At 38.4% G+C, this 21568-nt stretch overlaps 1 protein-coding gene across 1 annotated transcript in view; it reads left to right on the plus strand.

Annotated features, from left to right (window-relative positions):
- The first annotated feature begins 306 nt into the window (after positions 1-306).
- BMP5 (bone morphogenetic protein 5) overlaps positions 307-21568 on the plus strand; it is a 135138-nt gene continuing 113876 nt past the window's right edge. Inside the window, exon 1 of the mRNA XM_053603457.1 lies at positions 307-1536. Coding sequence (XP_053459432.1) covers positions 1047-1536 — 490 coding nt within the window. The 5' untranslated portion in view covers positions 307-1046. The remainder of the gene's footprint in view (positions 1537-21568) is intronic.

Below are 21568 nucleotides of genomic sequence, written 5' to 3' on the forward strand. Positions count from 1 at the left end.
TTGAATTTAGTCACAACCTGAGAACTAATATAGAAGTATAGTAAGTGCATGCCATGCAAAGAAAAAGATCTAAAAGAGTACTATATAAAACGGATGGCAAAAATTTCAGTCTGCTACTGGAAAACTGGCTTTTTCCCCCTGAGAACTTGTGTGCTCCATGTAGCACTGTTTTATGTTAGATGCGTGTTTATAAAATTGTGAAAATGGAGGCTTTTCTGGCAGCAAAAGGGTTAAGTCCTTTTTGCTTTACCAGTTTCAAATTACAATGAGAAGCCTCTTCTTTCCCAGCTGGGTTGTGCTTACATTACTCTTTAGATCTCTCTTGAAGAGGGCTGGTATATTTGTGCCTGCTGGAGGTGGAATTAACAAGGAAGAAGGAGAAAGGGATTGAATGGACTTACAGGAAAGGATTTCAAGTAAATTCAGGGAAACACATTTACGTGAATGGTACAACCTTGGGTATTATTTTACACTAAGAGGACACAAAAGATGCTAAAGTTATCACCAAGCTGCCGGACAAATATCTATTCCAACACCAAGGTGCAGATCAGCATAGATCTGTGATTGAGAAATCAAGATTTGTCTTGGGAAAGAGCTCAAGGGTTGAGAAGAACTCAAGAGCAAGTGAAGATAACTTTGGGAACTACAAATTGTCAGAAGACCAACTTTTGTTAATTCCCGTACCAAAGGCCTGCTTATCATAAATTCATATAGGAATGCATAGGTCATCTGATCAAATAATATTAGCCGTCTTCTGCTCCATCAATGCAGCAAAAACTCTTAACAACTGTGGATAATTGGAAATCTGAGTTTCGGCTTTCTTAGAAGTAACTACTCTTGACATATTCCAAAATATTTAAAATAGGAGAGGAAAACCAGGGAGCATGTTGTGTTCAGAAAAATGTCCCTGACATGAAAAATAGGTAAATTTGTTTTTCAGCTACTGGAAAAGGCACCTCCTAGGAACTTAGATTTTTTTTTTTTTTTTTTTTTTTTTAAAGAGGAGAAGACAAACTAAAAATATCAACTTTTGCTTTTGGACAAAAATGCCTCTGACTGTATTTTTACTTAGGGCTATTGTGGGTTTCCTCTTGAGCTGCTGGTTTCTAGTGGGTTATGCAAAAGGAGGCTTGGGAGACAATCATGTTCACTCCAGTTTTATTTATAGAAGACTACGGAACCATGAGAGACGGGAAATACAGAGGGAAATTCTCTCTATTTTGGGTTTGCCTCATAGACCCAGACCATTTTCACCTGGGAAACAGGCATCCTCAGCGCCTCTCTTTATGCTGGACCTTTACAATGCCATGGCCAATGGAGAGAACCCTGAAGAGTCGGAATACTCAGTGAGGGCATCTTTGGCAGGAGAGCCCAGAGGGGCAAGAAGAGGATACACAGCCTCTCCCAATGGGTATCCTCGCCGCCTGCAACTATCTCGGACCACTTCTCTGACCACCCAGAGTCCTCCTCTAGCCAGCCTACATGATACAAACTTTCTGAATGATGCTGACATGGTTATGAGCTTTGTCAACTTAGGTATGTTTTTCATTTACTGGTTAATCTATGTTCTTACAGAGTTGAACTTTTCCTAATGGTAAAGTAGCTGCTTGGTAGGTGGTCTTATTTATATCAAGTCGTTTTCTTTAGCTCTCCTTTCTAGCTTCTGCTTTCTTTCTTTCATTGATACAAGGTTTTGCCTGAGGCCACAAAGTCACGTATATATTTAATATGAAAAACTAAAGTTAAACACTTACAGTTTGGGTAACTCTGGCTCTTTTTAGATTTTGTGAAAATCTCAACCTGTCTTAAACATATGGATGAAGAGGCAGTAGACTGAAAAAGGAGAAATTTAGGAAGATAGCTATGCTCAGGGCAAAAAAGAAAAAAAAAAAAACAGCAAACACAGATGGAAAAGTCAAAGCGACATTCTGCACAATTTTTTTTTAGTAATTTAAACACATAGAAGTATATATTCACACAACGCTTAAAAATTCTTAACTAGGGGCAGCGACTACTATACTAATATTAATGTGAAATTAACTAAGATCAAATAATACTGTAAAAGGTCACTATGAAAGCATCCAAGGTAGGGTTCTGAAATTTTATGTAAAATATGTCAGAAAGAAAGTTTCAATCTAACATTTCCTACCTGTAATGATTAAAATATGTCATCCCTAGTTGATTTTTTTCACAGGCAAGTGAAATATAAAACATGCTTCAGTGGTTTTTTTACCTAAACAAAAGTTTCCTTTTACTTGAGATAAAATATTTAACTAAAAGCTTCTGTAAACAGCAGCAATATTAGTGACTGATGATTAAAGTTATGTTTTACTCAAAGCTGGTATGTAATGGTAGTTTATAAATATGGAAAACATCAAATGGTAAATGTGTGTTCAATATCCTTCTTAATAATATTAGAGTCTACCAATTTAAAATGATTTTACAAAAGCTGTTTGCTTTAAGTATTTCAGTAAAAATTGAAGGTGATATTTACTATCTCCTGACATTCAAAGAAAAATAATGGAGAACATATTTTGTTTTTGAAGACTAAAATTATTACCAACAAATTTAATCAACTGATAAGAATGGAGCACTTTGTAATGTAAAATCTTTTCACTTTCTTTTAAAAGTATAATCTGCTTTGACTTAAAATTGGCATGTTCTTTTATATGTTTATTAAAAACTTCCTCATATGCTATCTGAAAAGAAGTATCTTTTGAAAAGTCAGATAGCAACAAGTCTTAAAAACACAAGGATGCTTTTCTAATGTATATTACTTAACATACTCTGCTCATTTGCTCTTAGCAGTCCTAGCATGAAGGATAAGGTACTTCATAAATCATATGTTTTATGTTACTAGAGACAAAGCTCTCATTATGAAGTTTTAGTAAGTCATCATTTGTTGCGCTAATTAAGTGTCCTGGAGGACTTTTCTTCTACATGTAATTAATTGATTTCACTTGGAACTTTTCTGCCATTAAATGTAGTTCGATTGCATTTTCCTAGTGTGAGAGGCAAGCAAGTATGGTTGTGATACATTTTACTTTGTAGCGTTCTAAAATATGATTTAAGAATTTTAATTAGGTTTCAATATTTTACTAGAAAAATTCCAATCTAACATAATTTATGTATTCCTTAGTTAAATCACTGAATAAAATCAATTCAGGTCATTTAAAATCTGACAGAGAAGAATTTGTTATGTTTATTTTATGTTATGAATTTTTGTTTACTAAATGTTATACTTTAAAAACAGTAGCTCTGAATTTTTCCTAAAAATACGGCACAGTATAACTAAATATTTTGATTATTCACAAGAGAAGCATGTTTTTTTAAAGAAAATAATTATTTTTTCGTTTATGTGCCATTACTTTCTAATAATCCACACAGAATAAGAAGTCAAAAATAAGAGTAAGCAGTTTTATTCACTGATTTCAAAAATTGTTTTTATTATTAAGGAATATGTTTTTAAATCAATTATATTTTGGCTATATTGTTCAAATTAAAATAACACAGTAGTTTATCAGTTTGTTACTTATACCAAGAAATGCAATTATTCATTTTATTCTAGAGAAACATTGTTGGATATAGGCTTTAGAAAACCTTTATTTGTTTTTATTGAGCTTAAACTGTTGAGTAGTGATTTATCCTCAGTAACAAGCCATAGTTTTTCTTCCTTCTTTAGTAATTGAAAACTAAATGTATGAAATGAAATTATCAACCAACTGATTCTGATATTAGGTGTTTTTTCTGGTAGTCTCAGGAAAATTGAGCTACAATTCTATTATCCTGAGACCATGCCTTCTAACATATCCAGGCTTTACAACCAATCATTGCTTAGTAAAAGACTTTAACTTCTGTATTGCTGTCATAATGAAATAAGCCAAAATATACTCAGAAAGGTAAAATTATAATACCATGATTAACTGCAATAAGAATTTCAACATTATTTAATGTAACATTCATTAACAAATGTGCAAGTTGTTTCATGTTCTCACAAGACTCGAAGAGAATTTATTTTTTAATATCTTTTAAGAAATATGTATATTAGTTGGGATGAAGTGCAAATAAATCAAATTAGCAATAGGCAAGGGATTTTCACTAAGGAAGTCACCTGGATATTTAAATACATGGAAAGAGTGTGTTGACATTTCCCGTAATAAGATGAATTACGTATAAAGGATTAGTAGCAGCCTTTTGCAAAGGTGTGACTGTTGTCATTTTTAAGCCAGACAATGAATTTTCTACAATTATATTGTCATTCAGAATGATATTTTTTTAAAAATAAATTTTGCTCAAGAACAATTACACTTAACCATGTTTGGCCAAATACCTACTTTTTAAATGTCAGGTGAGGTAAGTTTTGTTTTCGTAAGTGAAAAATAGATTAGAATTTACTAAAAGAAAAAATAAAATGTATATAAATTGCCTTAAGGCAGATAAACATCTGAATATAAAACCAAACACATCATTCTAACCTTTAAATTATATGAGTGATTTGTTCACTTTGCAGAAACAAATACAAACTATTAACTGTGTGAAGAGGAACTGTCCCTCCATTGAATTTATTATTTTCAAAGTACCTTTTGCCAGTTTCACAGTATAGAGTTTATACAGATTCAACTCTGTTTTCTTCCTGAAACTGTTGATTATTAGTGGAGTTTTGCTTAGCTAATGGCGCATGATTTTGTTAGCACTAAAAAAAAAAAAAATCTTTCTAGTAAGTTATTTTTTTAACCATCTCTTTTCAAAAGTATTAAGTGTTAGTGTGTGTATTAAATATCTATGCAGATTAAGGGAATGATTAGATAATCTGTTTGCAATATGTCAGTATATCTCTATTTACATAAGATAAACATGTGCTGTATTTCAGCATCCTTTAGTTAGAAACCAATGTTATTTGATTACTTGTTGATAGTATCACTAAAGTGACATACACTGCAGATGTTTTCGAGGGAATTACAAAAAACAGTAAAAACAGGAAATTGACTTTAATGTTATTCTTTAGGTAAACTTTTCTGAAAAAGTTGGACTTAGGGTTTGCCAAGGGTTTCGGCTCACTGATCGGTGAAGTCCATTGCTTCTTAGATATATCCCAATGATATATATCAATTGCAAAGCATAAAGGGGTACAAATTTGATGTTTAATACTTTTTATGTTTTGTGACAACGTAGTTAACATGTTAATTGTGAAAGAAAAAAGAAATGCTTTCAAACACTTCGTATTAGCCCTCCTTCCCTTGTTTCCCCAAATCATTAAACTCTCCTGGTATGGGAAGTAAGAAATTCTTATGTTCTCAGATGACAGATTTGAAAGACATCACTGATATTTATTGTTGCTTTTGGCTGACTCAGTGCCCAGTGGAGAGGAATTTATATACAGATCTACCTAAAGATGCCTATCTGTGCAGCCTCCCCGGCAGGGTTAGTAACACTTGGGTAACATAAACACCCCCCCAAACACAAGCAAGATTTTTTTTTTTAAGGGAGCGGGGGTTGGGAAGAGAGATGATGTAAAGCCATTATAAAACATTTTCATTAATTTTACCCGGAATAACAGATGCTAATATTGGGTAAAGCAATCGTCATTCTTTAAAACTTTTAACTTTTGAAGAGAAAGAATTTGCTGGTGGTGGGGGTGGAGGGACTTTTTCTTCTCTTCTTCAGCAACCCTTCACACTCATGATCAAAGGGATTCTTGTTCTCCTTTAAGGCTACTTGATTGTCCAGTAACTGCTATGGCTACCAGAGATAGTTATAATCATAGTTTAATTTAAAAAGTCTTTCCAGATTTTAATGGTCACTCACAAATAGCCAGTTTTAGAAGTTTAGGTTACAGCAGGAGCTAGACAGCTATGAGCACGGAAGCTAGAAGGACTTGGGACTGCGTCGGTCACCACCACCACTGCTCCTTCCCTTTCATTCTCCCACTTTCTGTAATATCATTGCCCTCTCCCCAGCTCCGACATTTTTTGGCCTTTCCTCTTTAGTTCTGCAGTCTCTCTGGCCTCAGGCTGGCTTGGCACCTCTTGCCTTCCCACCCCGCCCTTGCTGGGATCTGCCTTTGGTCTTAGTTTTTTCATAGCTAGAGGCCTAGGTTAGTTGAAAATCAATTCGTTACAGTTTGAGAAGTTAGGTACAGTCTCCTGTTTTCTCTCTAGATGAGTAGGAAAAGGTTATGACTTGTCAATTGCAGCCTCTACCCACTGGGAGAAAAGCTCCCCAGGGCATCAGAGCTGCCCTGGCTCGGGCCATCCCTGTAATTGTTTCTCCATCCCATTCTTTCCTGCCTCATCATCTCTCCCGGAGGTTCCCATGAACAGAATTTTATTGTGTTTCCCCTTTACTATTTTATAAAATAATTAACATTTTAAAGAAAACAATGAAAGTTTAAAAAAAAAAGAAGCAGATTACAGTGCTGAACAAGAATAACTCTATTAGAACGTGCAATCCCCACTTTGCTTATGTTATCTTTGTTTCACACCCATGTCACTCCAGTGATGAAATTATAAATTATGTTCTTTTTTTTTTTTTTTCCAGTTGGGTAGAGATGATAAGAAGGAATAAAGGGATCAAGTCTAAGAGTTGGAGGCATCAAACAAAGAGGATGAGAGGAGAAAGAAAGTATTTTTGAAAAAGTACTTGAAAGAAAGTGAATGAAATGAGTCATGAAAGGCTGATGGCTGAGTCGTGCAGGTGGAGGGTGTGCTGGGGAACCTTCAGTCCACCTCATACTGACACAGCAGCTAATTCAACATCCTTACAACATCAGCTCCAGGGGAAAACCCTTTCATCCTCACACACTAAAATACCGAAGTGGGGAAAAAAGGGGGTTGTCTCAGTATGTGTGTACAAGGAGCACACAGACGCTACTCACATTCACAGTCATAAATAATGTAGTAGCTCAGATTTAAAAACCACAGGTTAAAGGAAGAGGCTTCCCTGACGCACAGAGAGGGGCTGAGATCAGAGGAGCCACTGAATGGGTCGGAGAGAAACAATGAATCCTTGTTTTAAGTAATATTTATGAGAGATTCTTTGCACCTTGAGTTCATATTTTCTTGGCTGGGCTGTGGGGTTTCCCCATTTGCTCATCTCTTAAAATAATACCCTAGGCTACGCTATCCTTTAAAACATGCCAGTAAGTCCTGACAACCAGCTCATTGATTTGGAGGAAAAGGGGGTCTGTTTTGATTTTGATGTCAGATTGGGATGTTGAAGATTCAGCTCGCAAAGCTTGGCAGAAACATAAAAATAACTGTGGGAGTAATCATCTGCTTTTTTCAGAGATGTGTAAAAGAATTCATCTAAACAAGGGGTAGTTACCCCGATTTGGATAAGTATTGTCCGAACAATTGTGGATAAATCATAATTTTAAAAGGTAGAGACAACATCTGTTAAAGTGTACAATGCCCAAGCTGGGAAAAAAGTAATCATTTGTAGATTAGTAAGAAAGATCTTGAGTGGTTTAGGGAGAAAAGAAAACGACAGCAACAATAACAAACCTTCATAACCAAAGAGAGCAACTTATCCTTTGTTTGGAAGGCAGAGAATATTACATAAAACTCAGAAACCTAAACCTTGCATAATTCTGAATAGTTAGGAATAGACATTAAACTAAGATGTGTGCTATTTTATAATTTCTAAGACAAAGAAAACCTTTGTCTTAGATATTGTGTTTAATTTCTTTCTAGAAGTAAATGTTAACAGCTTTCGGTGTTCTTGTTAAACAGATTTCCTGGAGTTCTGAGAAATAAAGAAAATAGTTTTAAAAGGTCAGGATCAACAGATGTAAAGCCCACTTAGATTTTATTCAAGACTAAAAGACATGTCAGAATCAAGGAAAGATCTATTAAGATTTACAAAATCTTTCGGTTATTTTTCTATTGCAGTGATACGAGTTTGACATTGTTGTGTACAGATCTGTCCCTGGTGTGGCTCTGTGATTAATCTTTCTCCATAGGAGACACAGCCTTGCCAGAATCTTCAATTAATAGTGTATTAGCACTCACATGACTTTAAAAATTAATTATAAGCTAAACCTAATTGTTTTCTCTTCGGTGCTTCCATCACAGACATAAGGTAGCCTAGAGGAAGCCAGAAGCCCTGGATTGGAATCCCACATTCCATACTCACCAGCAGCATGGGCTTGAGCAAGTTACTTCCATTCTCTGTACCTCTTGTTCCTTGTCTAAAATGTGCAGATAATAATAACACCTCCTGCTTTGTGTTTTGAGAGAATTAACTGAGTTAGTACATACGCACTTTTCAATGTAGTGTATGGAACATAATAAGAGCTCAATAAATGTCTGTGACTGTCACTAAGGTGTATTTGTGTCCAACATCTGCACCAATTTTCAGAAGCTCCTCTATAATTTGGGAAGCATGGTATAAAATGGAAATTTACACTCATTCTAAAAATAAGATTAGGAATTTCAAGATGGTGACCTCAGAGTAGTAGACCACATGTAGGGCCCTTCTGAGCCAGGGTGGTCCCCATGCAACTACACAGGTCACATGCTGCCGGAGCTGGTCCTCTGTGTTTGATGACACATTGAGACAGCAGGAACCATATCCTGTTTATCCCTTCTCACCCTGACTTCTGTATTGGCATCCCAGAAGGAAAGAGACAGTGGGTGCAAATTGAACCATTTGAGGAGAGTGTTACCAATGTTATAATGTTCGTAGTGTTGTGGGCAATGGTGTTTCAGCAAATCAGGGGATAGAGCAGTACCCTGAGACTACAGGATAGCCTTCACTCCTCCTGGGAAAGGGGCAGAAATAGTTTCCAGAAAATTCAAAGAAGAGATATATGGGAAGGTGCTCTGGCAGAAGGTATGGCCTTGGGGAGAAAGATGCCATGTAGTCAGCACCTAGATACTTGTTGAGGGAAGACCAAGGGACAGATGCCCATAGAGCATTTTCTGTCCTGTTTCCTATTAATCAATCCTTGCTTCAAGCCAGAGTGCCACAGAGCTCATTGGCACAGCTCCAGAGAGCCAGTCTCTAGGTGCAAAAAGCAGAGTAGAGAAATGTGGAGAGAGGATCTTGAGGCACAAATGGAAGAAATTTGGCAGAAAGGGGTAACTAAACATATTGAGTAATTAGTCAACAAGAGTTCTAAAAGCACTTTAATTTCAGTGCAAATTACTGGTATATATATTAACTTTTGTCTTAGTTAATTTATGTTAGAATTCAAGAGATAATCATCATTTAATATGAGAGAATCATCATTGACTTCAGAAGTTGGTGAAGTAAAGTGGTAGAAATAAACATGGCGTGCTAAAAAAAGTTACATATGGTTCATTATATCTATCTATCTATCTATCTATAAATAAAGTTATATACAGTTCAGCATATATCAACTTCAGCTGATACATTAAAACTATTTTACAGCAAACCAAAGTTTAAACCAAAAACAATCCTGAAGAGCAAAATCCCTCCAAACAGGGAGAGGTGGCGCTTTCAGAACACACTATGAGCGTGAGACTGTAGCTGCCAATCCAAAACTTCCATGGGGGAAGGCCCAGAGTCCATCCAAGCACGTGGGGCAAAATGAAGAGCCATGTATCTTTCAAGACTTTGGGCCTGTTTACTCTCAGCTGTACGCCATGCCCTCTGAAACGACCCAGGACTGCGTGTTAAATAAAGCAGTTTTTAATTCTGGGTGGAATCATATGATGTTCTTAAATGGAGCAACTCACATTCCATAGTTAATGTTGCAGGCTAAACTAATGTTAAAATGAGGTAAATTGGGATTACTATCTTTCTTCTCTGCCACCTCTGCTCTCCCATGACAGAGTAACTTGTAACTCTGTGACTCAGAGCCACAGTATCTAGTGGAGGAGCAGGTATGTCAGCTATTTTGTTCTCGGAAATAACCAACTGCTACACCTTGAGGCCAGAGCCATCTCCCTGCCCTTTCATCACAGAGAAACACTGACTAGAACATCCCCTTTCCAGCATAGACTATTGCTCCCCTTCAAAGCTGCTAAGGTTGGTAATTTAACTTCTATAGCTATTTTAGAAGCAGAAAAGGGAGCTCAACTTAGAAATTGTGTAGGAGCCTCTGCAAATATCCTTGACTAAGTTTTTGTAAGTATATTCTTTGGCCTGAATGACAGGGGATCATTTGGTTCTACGCTATCATAGTAGGGTTTAAGTGTAAGTCAAACTGGTTTGAATACCAGCTTTGAATTTAACAGGTATATATCTTTGAGCAAACCATTTCACTTTACTGGAACTGTTCCCTCACCTCTTACGTGGAACTCATAGAGTTGTACTTAGGATTTAATAAAGTAAGCTTATAGACTTTTAAATGTACACAAGATAAGTGCTCAATTAATGGTCCTTACTGCTACTACCACCATTGTTATTAGAGCAGAATCTAGAGAGTTCTAATGTTAGAGGGAAGGTACATTCAATCCACTAGACTTGATCAAATATTTTGCTGAAATTCTGAAACATTATGCACATAGCTTTTCCTCTATGCAAAAGAGAACGAACACTTGAGTTTTATTAATTCTGTCTTCTGGTTGGACTGTGGATGGACTTGTGTCCTAGAAAAGGTCAATCTGACAGAGCCTTCCTGCGACTGATCCTGGTGCTGCCTTTTGAGCACCCAAAGGCAACATTTTCTGTGATGAGTTGCTGAAAGGTGCTTTTTATATTGCTTTTGGTCAGAGTCCTAGAGCTATTCCATGCTTTTCCTTTAATTCCAGATATTACCTGTTCCATTTCCTTGCTTGTTACGGAGAAGGGGAAATTGATTACAAGCCAAAGTAATAAGGTACAATTAGAAGATATTTGGTTGTAAAGACACACATGACATACACACTCTGTAAAAGACCCTTTGAAAGAAGAGGAAAAAATGGAAGCTCTTTTCATGCTTATTTTTATAAGTTAATTTTCTTTTTGAATTTAAGTTTTTAAGAAGTTGATTCATGATGAAAATCTCAGTGAATAAACTCCTGGACTCTAAAGTGAGAAAGCCATTCTGTTCAAATAATCATTCAATTTGGGAACTATTAGTATTATCTGTAACTCAAATCATGTCTGAATTTATGATTTCTAATATGCAGCTTATCCCATTACTGTTTCAATAATTATTATAATTTCCTTTCTGTTTAATACCATTCTGCCTTAAGTACTGTGACTTTCCTACATTATTGGGCTGATTCTTTTTCAGATAGGGCTGTCAGATATTTTTGTGAATTTTCTTGAGTTATGATAATAACTTTTATAATATTTGAAACAGGATGGGAATTTATGGGTTTGATTTCAAAAGCCACACAAAAGGCTATCGATAAATCGTGTGCATCTTCTGTTCACAGTATCTACACTGAAAAGTCTTCACACTGATTTTCAATATTTTGTAATGTATTGAATGGAAAACGTGGATTTATTGTTTTTTCATTATTTGATAAGATGCTACTACGTAAGTCATTATGATGCTATCTTAGTCTATTTTGTGTTGCTGTAATAGAATACCTGAGCCTGAGTTGTTTATAAATTAAAGAAATGCAGTTGGTTTCTGATCCTGGAGATTTAGACATTTGAGATCAAGCAGCTCATCTGGCAAAGATCTCCTGCTGCCTCAACTTGTGGCATATAGTGGAAGGGGAAGCGGACACTCACAGAGCTATGAGGCTGAGCTCAGTTTTAACAACCTGTTCTCAAGGGAACTAACCTATTCCCATAAGAGTGAAAACTCCCTCCTGTGAGTCAGCACTGCTCTATTCATGGCGGCAGTGCCCCGTGATCCCTGCACCTCCCCTGAGGTTCCAACTCCTAACACTTCCATATTGGAAATCAAATTTCAATATGAGTTTTAGAGGAGACACATTCAAACCGTAGCAGATGACCCTTGCTGGATTTTTCCGGTGCTGAGTAAAGTTCTTAAAATATGGCTTACAACTACTTGTATATGGACATATTAAGTTGACATTTAACATTTTTCTCTTCTTCATTGCTATATCAAAAACAATTATCACTTCTCAGTTGTTTATGCTGAAGAAGAATGTCACTTATGGGAAGAATTTCACTTATCAAAATTAATTAAAATTTAATATATTTTTGTACATATGATGCATTTAAAGTATAGCTATGTCTCACTTAATGATGGGAATACATTCTCAGAGATGTGTTTTTTGGTGATTTTGATATTTATGTAGACCTAGATGATTTCGTCTACTGTGACAGTGAGGCTATTGTTGCTGGGTTACAAACCTGCATAGTGTGTTACTGCACTGAACGCTGTAGACAATCGTAACAATGATAAGTATTTGTGTATCTGAATATGTCTATAAAAAGGCAATTCGTTGACCTACAATGTTATGATGGCACCGGGGTCACTAGGCAATAGGAACTTTTCAGCTTCATTATAATTTGATGAGACCGCTATTGTGTATACAGTCTGTGTTTCCTGAAATATTGTTATGTGGGCCCTGACTGTATGTGACTTTGTCAGGTTGTGGTATAGTTGTAGCAGTGATAACTAAAGCAACGATAACTGCAAAAAATGTAATTCCCATGCCCCACACTGGACTAAATGATTTAAAATAATGTTTTTTCAATAATTCACATCTCCAATTGCATGGGTAAATATTTTTTCTGCCCCTAATTTACTGATGTAAAAGTTGAGGGTACTCAAAGGGCAAATAACTAACAAAAGTCACTCAGCTAGTGAATGGCAGAATCATTACTGGAACCATGATCTGTCTGGCTACAATTTTTTTTTTTTAATTTTTTTATTAAATCATAACTGTATACAATGATATGATTATGGGGCATCATACACTCACTTCATAAACCATTTGACACATTTTTATCACAGTGGTTAACATAGCCTTTCCGGCGTTATCTCAGTTACTGTGCCAAAACATTTACATTCTACATTTACCAAGTTTCGCAAATACCCCTGTAATATGCACCACAGGTGTGATCCCACCGATTCCCCTCCCTCCACCCACCCCCCCCTTTCCCACTTCCCCCTATTGTTAAGTTGTAGCTGGGTTATAGCTTTCATGTGAGAGTCCCAAATTAGTTTCATAGTAGGGCTGTGTACATTGGGTATTTTTTCTTCCATTCTTGGGATACTTTACTAAGAAGAATATGTTCCAGCTCCATCCATGTAAACATGAAAGAGGTAAAGTCTCCATCTTTCTTTAAGGCTGCATAGTATTCCATGGTATACATATACCACAATTTATTAATCCATTCGTGGATCGATGGACACTTGGGCTTTTTCCATGACTTAGCTATTATGAATTGGGCTGCAATAAACATTCTGGTACAAATATCTTTGTTATGTTGTGATTTTTGGTCTTCTGGGTATATGCCCAGCAGAGGAATTACAGGATTGAATGGCAGATCTATTTTTAGATCTCTGAGTGTTCTCCATATATCTTTCCAAAAGGAATGTATTAATTTGCATTCCCACCAGCAGTGCAGAAGTGTTCCCTTTTCTCCGCATCCACGCCAGCATCTCTGGTCTTGAGATTTTGTGATATAGGCTAGTCTCATTGGAGTTAGATGATATCTCAAAGTAGTTTTGATTTGCATTTCTCTGATGATTAAAGATGATGAGCATTTTTTCATATGTCTGAAGGCCTTGCGCCTGTCTTCTTCAGAGAAGTTTCTCTTCAAATCCCTTGCCCAGCCTGCGATGGGATCCCTTGTTTTTTTCTTGCTGATGCATTTGAGTTCTCTGTGGATTCTGGTTATTAAACCTTTGTCAGAGTTATACCCTGCAAATATCTTCTCCCATCCTGAGGGCTGTCTGCTTGCTCTGCTTACTGTGTTCTTAGCTGTGCAGAAGCTTTTTAGTTTGATCAAGTCCCAGTAGTGTATTTTTGAAGCTGCTTCAATTGCCCGGGGGGTTCTCCTCATGAAATACTCACCCAGACCAATTTCTTCAAGGGTTTTCCCTGCATTCTCCTCTAGTATTTTTATAGTTTCATGTCTTAAGTTTAAATCTTTAATCCAATGAGAGTCTATCTTAGTTAATGGTGAAAGGTGTGGGTCCAGTTTCAGTCTTCTGCAGGTTGCCAGCCAGTTCACCCAGCACCATTTGTTAAATAGGGAATCTTTTCCTCACTGAATGTTTTTTTTTTTTTTTTTTTTATTGTTGGGGATTCATTGAGGGTACAATAAGCCAGGTTACACTGATTGCAATTGTTAGGTAAAGTCCCTCTTGCAATCATGTCTTGCTGAATGTTTTTAATTGGCTTGTCAAAAATCAAATAGCGGTAAGTAGCTGGATTCATCTCTTGGTTCTCTATTCTGTTCCAGATATCTACTTCTCTGTTTTTGTGCCAATACCATGCTGTTTTGATCACTATCGATTTGTAGTAAAGTCTGAGGTCTGGTAGTGTGATTCCTCCTGTTTTGTTTTTATTTCTGAGTAATGTCTTGGCTATTCGAGGTTTTTTCTGATTCCATATAAAACGAAGTAATGTTTTTTTCAAGATCTTTAAAATATGACAGTGGAGCTTTAATAGGGAGTGCGTTGAAATTATATATTGCTTTGGGTAGTATGGACATTTTGATAATGTTGATTCTTCCTAGCCATGAGCATGGTATGTTTTTCCATTTGTTAACATTTTCAGCTATTTCTTTTCTTAGAGTTTCATAGTTCTCTTTATAGAGATCTTTCACGTCTTTTGTTAGGTAAATTCCCAAATATTTCATCTTCTTTGGCACTACTGTGAATGGGATAGAGTCCTTAACTGCTTTTTCAATTTGACTGTTGTTGGTGTATATAAAGGCTACCGATTTATGAATGTTGATTTTGTAACCTGAGACGCTGCTGTATTCCTTGATCACTTCTAGGAGTTTTGTAGTAGAGTCCCTAGTGTTTTCCAGATACACAATCATATCATCTGTGAAGAGCGAGAGTTTGATCTCTTCTGACCCTATATGGATACCCTTGATCGCCTTTTCTTCCCTGATTGCGGTGGCTAAAACTTCCATTACAATGTTGAAAAGCAATGGAGACAATGGGCAGCCTTGTCTCGTTCCTGATCTGAGTGGAAATGATTCCAATTTAACTCCATTCAATATGATATTGGCTGTGGGTTTGCTGTAGATAGCCTCTATCAGTTTAAGAAAAGTCCCTTCTAGACCAATTTTCTTGAGTGTTCTGATCATGAAGGGATGCTGGATATTATCAAAAGCTTTTTCTGCATCAATTGAGAGAATCATATGGTCTTTGTTTTTTAATTTGTTTATGTGCTGAATTACATTTATAGATTTACGTATATTGAACCAGCCTTGAGACCCTGGGATAAAACCAACTTGGTCATGATGTATAATTTGTTTGATGTGTTGTTGGATTCTGTTTGTTAGGATCTTGTTGAATATTTTTGCATCTATATTCATTAGTGATATTGGTCTATAATTTTCTTTTCTTGTTGGGTCTTTTCCTGGTTTGGGGATCAGGGTGATGTTTGCTTCATAGAACGTGTTGGGTAGTCTTCCTTCTTTTTCTACATTTTGGAACAGGTTGAGTAATATAGGTACTAATTCCTCTTTAAAGGTTTGGTAGAATTCTGACGTGAAACCATCTGGTCCTGGGCTTTTCTTTTTAGGGAGGTTTTGTATAGTTGATGCTATTTCTGAACTTGATATGGGTCTGTTCAACATTTCCACTTGATTCTGGTTAAGTCTTGGAAGGTGGCGTGCTTCCAAGTATGGGTCTATTTCCTTCATATTTTCATATTTCTGAGAATAAAGTTTCTTGTAATATTCATTAAGGATTTTTTGGATTTCTGATGAGTCTGTGGTTATTTCGTCTTTGTTGTTTCTGATTGGTGATATTAGAGATTTTACTCTTTTTTTCCTGATTAGGTTGGCCAGAGGTTTATCTATTTTATTGACCTTTTCAGAAAACCAGCTTTTTGATTTATTGATCTGTTGTATTATTCTTTTGTTTTCAATTTCATTTAATTCTGCTCTAATTTTGGTTATTTCTTTTCTTCTACTGGGTTTGGGGTTGGAATGTTCTTCCTTTTCCAGTTGCGTGAGATGTCCCATTAAGTTGTTAACTTCCTCTCTTTCCGTTCTCTTGAGGAAGGCTTGCAGTGCTATAAATTTCCCTCTTAGAACTGCCTTTGCAGTGTCCCAGAGGTTCTGATAGTTTGTGTCTTCATTGTCATTTTGTTCCAAAAAATTGGTGATTTCTTTCTTAATCTCATCTCTGACCCAGCTATCATTCAGCATAAGGTTATTTAACTTCCATGTTTTTGTATGGGTATGCAGATTCCTGTTGTTACTCAATTCAAGTTTTATTCCATGATGGTCCGAGAAGATGCATGGAATAATTTCTATTCCTTTAAATTTACTGAGGTTAGACTTGTGACCTAAAATGTGATCAATTTTGGAGTAAGTTCCGTGGGCTGATGAGAAGTATGTGTATTCAGTTTTGTTGGGATGAAATGTTCTGTAGATGTCTGCTAAATCTAAATATTGGATGGTTAGGTTTAAATCTAAGATTTCTTTGCTCAGCTTCTTTCTGGAGGATCAATCCAACACTGCCAAGGGAGTGTTGAAATCTCCAACGATTATGGAGCTGGAGGAAATCAAGTTACTCATGTCTGTTAGAGTTTCTCTTATAAATTGAGGTGCATTCTGGTTGGGTGCATAGATATTAATAATTGAGATCTCGTCATATTGAGTATTACCCTTAACAAATATGAAGTGACCATTCTTGTCCTTCCTTACTTTTGATGGTTTAAAGCCTACTGTATCTGCAAATAAAATTGCAACACCTGCTTTTTTCTGATTACCATTTGCCTGAAATATGGATGACCATCCTTTCACCCTGAGTCTGTATTTGTCTTTTAAGTTGAGATGTGACTCTTGTATGCAACAAATATCTGGCTTGAGTTTTTGTATCCAGTCAGCTAACCTATGCCTCTTTAGAGGACAGTTTAAGCCATTCACATTGATGGAGAGTATTGATAAGTCTGGTGGAATTTTGGGTATCGAGTTTTTCAAAGGTCCAGTGGACATTTTTAATCCTTTCGCCAGTGTGGAAGTTGGAGTTTGATCCGAAGATTCTGAGTGAGTTTACTTTTGTGGTATAGGATTGGGTTGGTCATTGTGGAGGATAGGTCTGAGAACATCCTGAAGAGCTGGTTTACTTATGGCAAATTTTTTCAACATATGAATGTCATTGAAGTATTTAATTTCTCCATCATAGATGAAACTCAGTTTAGCTGGATACAAGATCCTGGGTTGAAAGTTTTTTTGCTTTAGGAGATTAAAAGTTGATGACCAGCCTCTTCTTGCTTGAAAAGTTTCAGCAGAGAGATCTGCAGTTATTCTAATATTCTTACCTTTGTACGTTATAGTTTTCTTTCGCCGGGCTGCTTTGAGAATCTTCTCTTTCATGTTAACTTTAGTGAAGCTAATTATGATATGTCTGGGAGATGGCTTATTGGGGTTGAATCGTGCTGGGGTTCTGAAGCTGTCTGCTATCTGAATTTCAGATTCTCTAGGCATGTCTGGAAAATTTTCTTTCATAATTTCATGTAGAAGGGCCTCTGTGTCCTTGGCAGCTACTTCATCAGTCTCTGAAATTCCTATAACCCTTATGTTGTTTTTTTTCGAATTATCTGAGAGCTCTCTGAGTGAGTGATCCGTTTTTGCTCTCCATTTCTCTTCCTCTTTGAGAGATTGGGAGCGTTCGAAGACTTTATCTTCAATGTCAGAAATCCTTTCTTCTGCTTGCTCCATTCTGTTACTGAGGGATTCTACTGTATTTTTCATATCTTTGAGGGCTGTAAGTTCTTGTTTCAGTGTGTCTAAGTCTTTGGTGGTTTTGTCTTTAAATTCGTTAAATTCTTGAGACAATTTTTGAATTTCTCCTCGAATTCCTAATTCCATTTTATTAATCTTGTCTGCAAACCAAATTCTGAATTTGACTTCTGACATCTCAGCCAGTTGTTTATGAATGGGATCTTCAATCACATCTGCCGTATCTTTTCTTGGGGGGGTTGATCTATTCTGGTTATTCATGTTACCAGAGTTTTTCCGCTGATTCCGCCCCATGGTTTACTCCCTTTGGTTTTTCCCCTGGGGTTTTATCGAGGGCCCGTACAGTGTTGTGGCCTGAGAAACTGGGGCCCTGTCTGGTGTGGTGGAGCAAAGTGGTTCTGTCTTGTTTTCAGCTGGTTTCTGTTCGATCCTATTGCAACTTCTACTCTGGCTTGAAGTCTCAGCTGTGTGGAAAAATCAGCAATTAAGTCACCCCGCCTGCCCACCTCTGGCCCCAGTTGGAAAAGGAGAATCAAACCTTCCTACAATCGCACACCCAGGGCACCGCCTGAAGAGTCCTCAGTCTATTAGCCCAGTTCAAAAGGTCCGAATCAACTGTCTCAATCGGCACTTGTCTCGGGTGGAAGGGTTCAAGAGGTCTCTGGGAACTGGATCACAGGGGCCTGGTGACTCCTCTGACACGGCTCACCCCAGTGCAGCGTGGAGTCAGGAGGAGCCACCCAGCAAACAGAGCAGTCTGGGAAGGTTGACGTCTCCTTCCCCACTTTGCCCCTCCGTCGGACCCAGTCACTGGTATCTCTGCAGATGGCTAACCCAGTTGCCTGCAGTGAACAGACACTCCAGGGGTTTGCACCTGCCTGAATCGCAAGGAAGTCTGCCAGGCCCCCGTAGACTGCCGCTATCTAGCAGGAGGAGATGGGGCCTGACATCTTTGAGTGTTTGATGCAGGTGATGGGAAGGAGGTGTTCACTCAGGCTTAGCCCCGTCCCTGATGCATGCTGCTAACAGAACAGAACAGAACAGAACAGACAACTTTGTGAGGTTCTGTCTCTGTTCCTGTCATCGCCTACAGGAGACGGGCTGTTTTGAGTTCAAACGTCTTTGCTGCTGGAGAATTGCGTCTGAACACCTCTCTGGGTCGGCCCCGCCCTGGAGGCTTCCGGGTTTGTGAGCCGTGTCACCGGTGGCCTCCTCTGGTTGCCCAGGGAGACAGGGGGTGTGGCCTCAGAATATCCAGAAGTGAGCGTTCTGCCGTTAAAGAAAAAACGGCTGTTGATCTACCTCCAGGGAACTGCTGCTCTGGTGTGGGCACTCAGGCGACCCTTTTCTCCTCTGTCCCACGCCCCAGAGTCAGCACTGAGCGGCCGCAGTTTGTGCTGGGTCCACACCCCTTAAGACATCCCCCAAGAATCAGAACTCTTGGGGGATGGGCCCCCAGACCCCGATTGGGAGTGGGGCGGGGGGAAGCTAGAGTTTCATTCAGTTTCACGCAATACTACGGTCCGGGGAGGGCTCCTGCACTGCACAGCAGGGAAGTGCCGCCAAGGCTTGATTTCCCCTCAGCAGAGTGCCCTCTCCTCGCTCACGTGTCCCAGAGTCAGCGCTGACCTGACGCAGCTCAGGCACTGTGCACTCCCCTCGAGAAATCACCCAAGGAGCCGAACTCCTGGGGGATAGGCCCTCAGACCCCGAGTGAGAGTAGGGGCTCTCAGCTCTCAGCGGGGAGGCCAGAGTCTGATTCAGTCTTGGGCCCCGTATGCCTGGGGAGGGTTGGTGCACTGCACCGCAGGGAAGTGCCGCAGGCGTGACTCCCCCTCAGCCCGGTGCCCTCTCCTCACTCGCGCGCCTCAGAGTCAATGCTGACCAGTCACACTCAAGGGGACTGTCCACTCCCCTTGAGAAATCACCCAAGGATCCGAAGTCCTGGGGGACAGGCCTCCAGACCTCAGTGGGCGGGAGGGGAGCGCCGGGGATTCAGGGTTGCCGGCAGAGGATTCCCAAAGTTTTATTCAGCCCTATCTCCGGCAGGAGAACGCCACGGCACCCCAGTAGGGGAGGTAGGTCCAGTTTTTAGAAGGTCTCTCCCGTGGAGTGTAGTGGGAGGGGCTTTAATTTCTGCCCGCTTGTTCAATTGTGGGGCTCATGAGCCAGTCTCATGGGGGAGGGGGACTCCCGTCCGCTTGGTGGTGGATTTTGTACCTTTTGTTTGCGTCCTTGTGATCACAACTTGCCTCAGCGGTGTTGATGTGCGTTCTTCAGCCTTCTCTCTTGGTGAGGCTCAAGTCCACCAGGATACTTACTAAATTCCTGTCCCTTAACTCTCCTTCTGGACGGGAGCCTTTGTTGAAAGCTGGCTTCAGTCCGCCATCTTGTCTCCCCTCCCTGGCTACAATTTTTATATTCTTTGCCATTACTCTTTAGCTTGGTAACCCACTTTTGGAAAAGATAAAAATGATACAACTTGTAATAATGCTAATAATAATGGCTGACACCTTTAAGAAGCGTCTTTGTGTACATTACGTCATTTCACCTAAATGATTACAGTCCATAGCACTCAAGGAAGTGGATAGGATTCCACAACCCCAATCTATAGAAACCCGAGTTCTGAAAGCTCATCCCTTCAGTCATTTAACAAATAGAAGCTGACTACCTACTATTGGGCCAGACACTGTGTGAACGACTGTCCCTATTTTATTGCCAAGATCACAGGGCAAAGGAGCCAGGTTTAGGCCCAGAATCTTTGATTATTGTGCCAGGATACATTTGCTCAACATCACATATTTTAGATAAATCACACTAAACATCTAGCACCAAGTAAAATTTAAAACATCAACAAAAATTATCTAAAAGAATATATTCCTTTGTTGTTTAAATAACCAATTGAATTAATCTCCTGTATATGGAGAAAATATTTTTTAAACCTTACTCCCTTTAAATATGTGTATATATTTTAAAGTCTGTTACCAGTACACAGAATCTACGGAAGCCCGTTAGTCTCAAAGCATGGAGTGGAAGTAGAATTAAATGTCAGCAAAGCCTATGGGGTCTCTCAGACACCTGCTTGTCTAGTGGAGGAGTTCCTATTAGGGAGGCTGCAGTGATTTTAAAGGAAATACCTAAAGAGAAAATTTACATTTTACGTGGGATGCTATTTATACGTTCCGGAACTTTAAGTGTGGCTCAGATAGTCCTCAAGAAATTTATGTTGTACTCAGGAAATAAGGAACATAAAATTTTTTTCAAAATTAAATTTTTTCAAAATTAAAATCTAAGTCTTGACCCCTGGTTCTACCATTCTTCTTCAATTGTATTTGATAAAGCAACATTGTACTATGAACAAGATGGTATTCAGTATTTACCTTGACCATGATGTGGTCAAGGTCAGAGTAAAAGTCAATGAAGATACATTTTAGAAATAGGAAAATAAAAGACAGTTCCAAGAATTGGTTGTAAGGACCTCTTTGGTGCATGTCCTTGAATCTACTCAGGATATTGAGCCTTGAGCAACAATTGCTTCAAGTTGATTGTTGAGAAAAACTGACCAACATTCCATGACTGCTTTAAAAATTGCAGCAAAATGTGGATCTGCGCCTACTTCTACACCACCGCAGTTGTTGGTATTCACATGTCAATTCCCCCCAATCAAACGCCAGATCATGAAAGTAAAATAATAAAGGAAAGGCTGAGAAGAGCTGATACTTGTACTGATTTCTGCTCTGTTGAATATTCACTGTTTTTCACAGATGGCATGTCCTCAGTGCTTGTGCTTGTGAAGGGTAAGACGGCATGG

The sequence above is a fragment of the Nycticebus coucang genome, chromosome 9 (assembly GCF_027406575.1).
Source record: "Nycticebus coucang isolate mNycCou1 chromosome 9, mNycCou1.pri, whole genome shotgun sequence".
Classification (NCBI taxonomy): domain Eukaryota; kingdom Metazoa; phylum Chordata; class Mammalia; order Primates; family Lorisidae; genus Nycticebus; species Nycticebus coucang.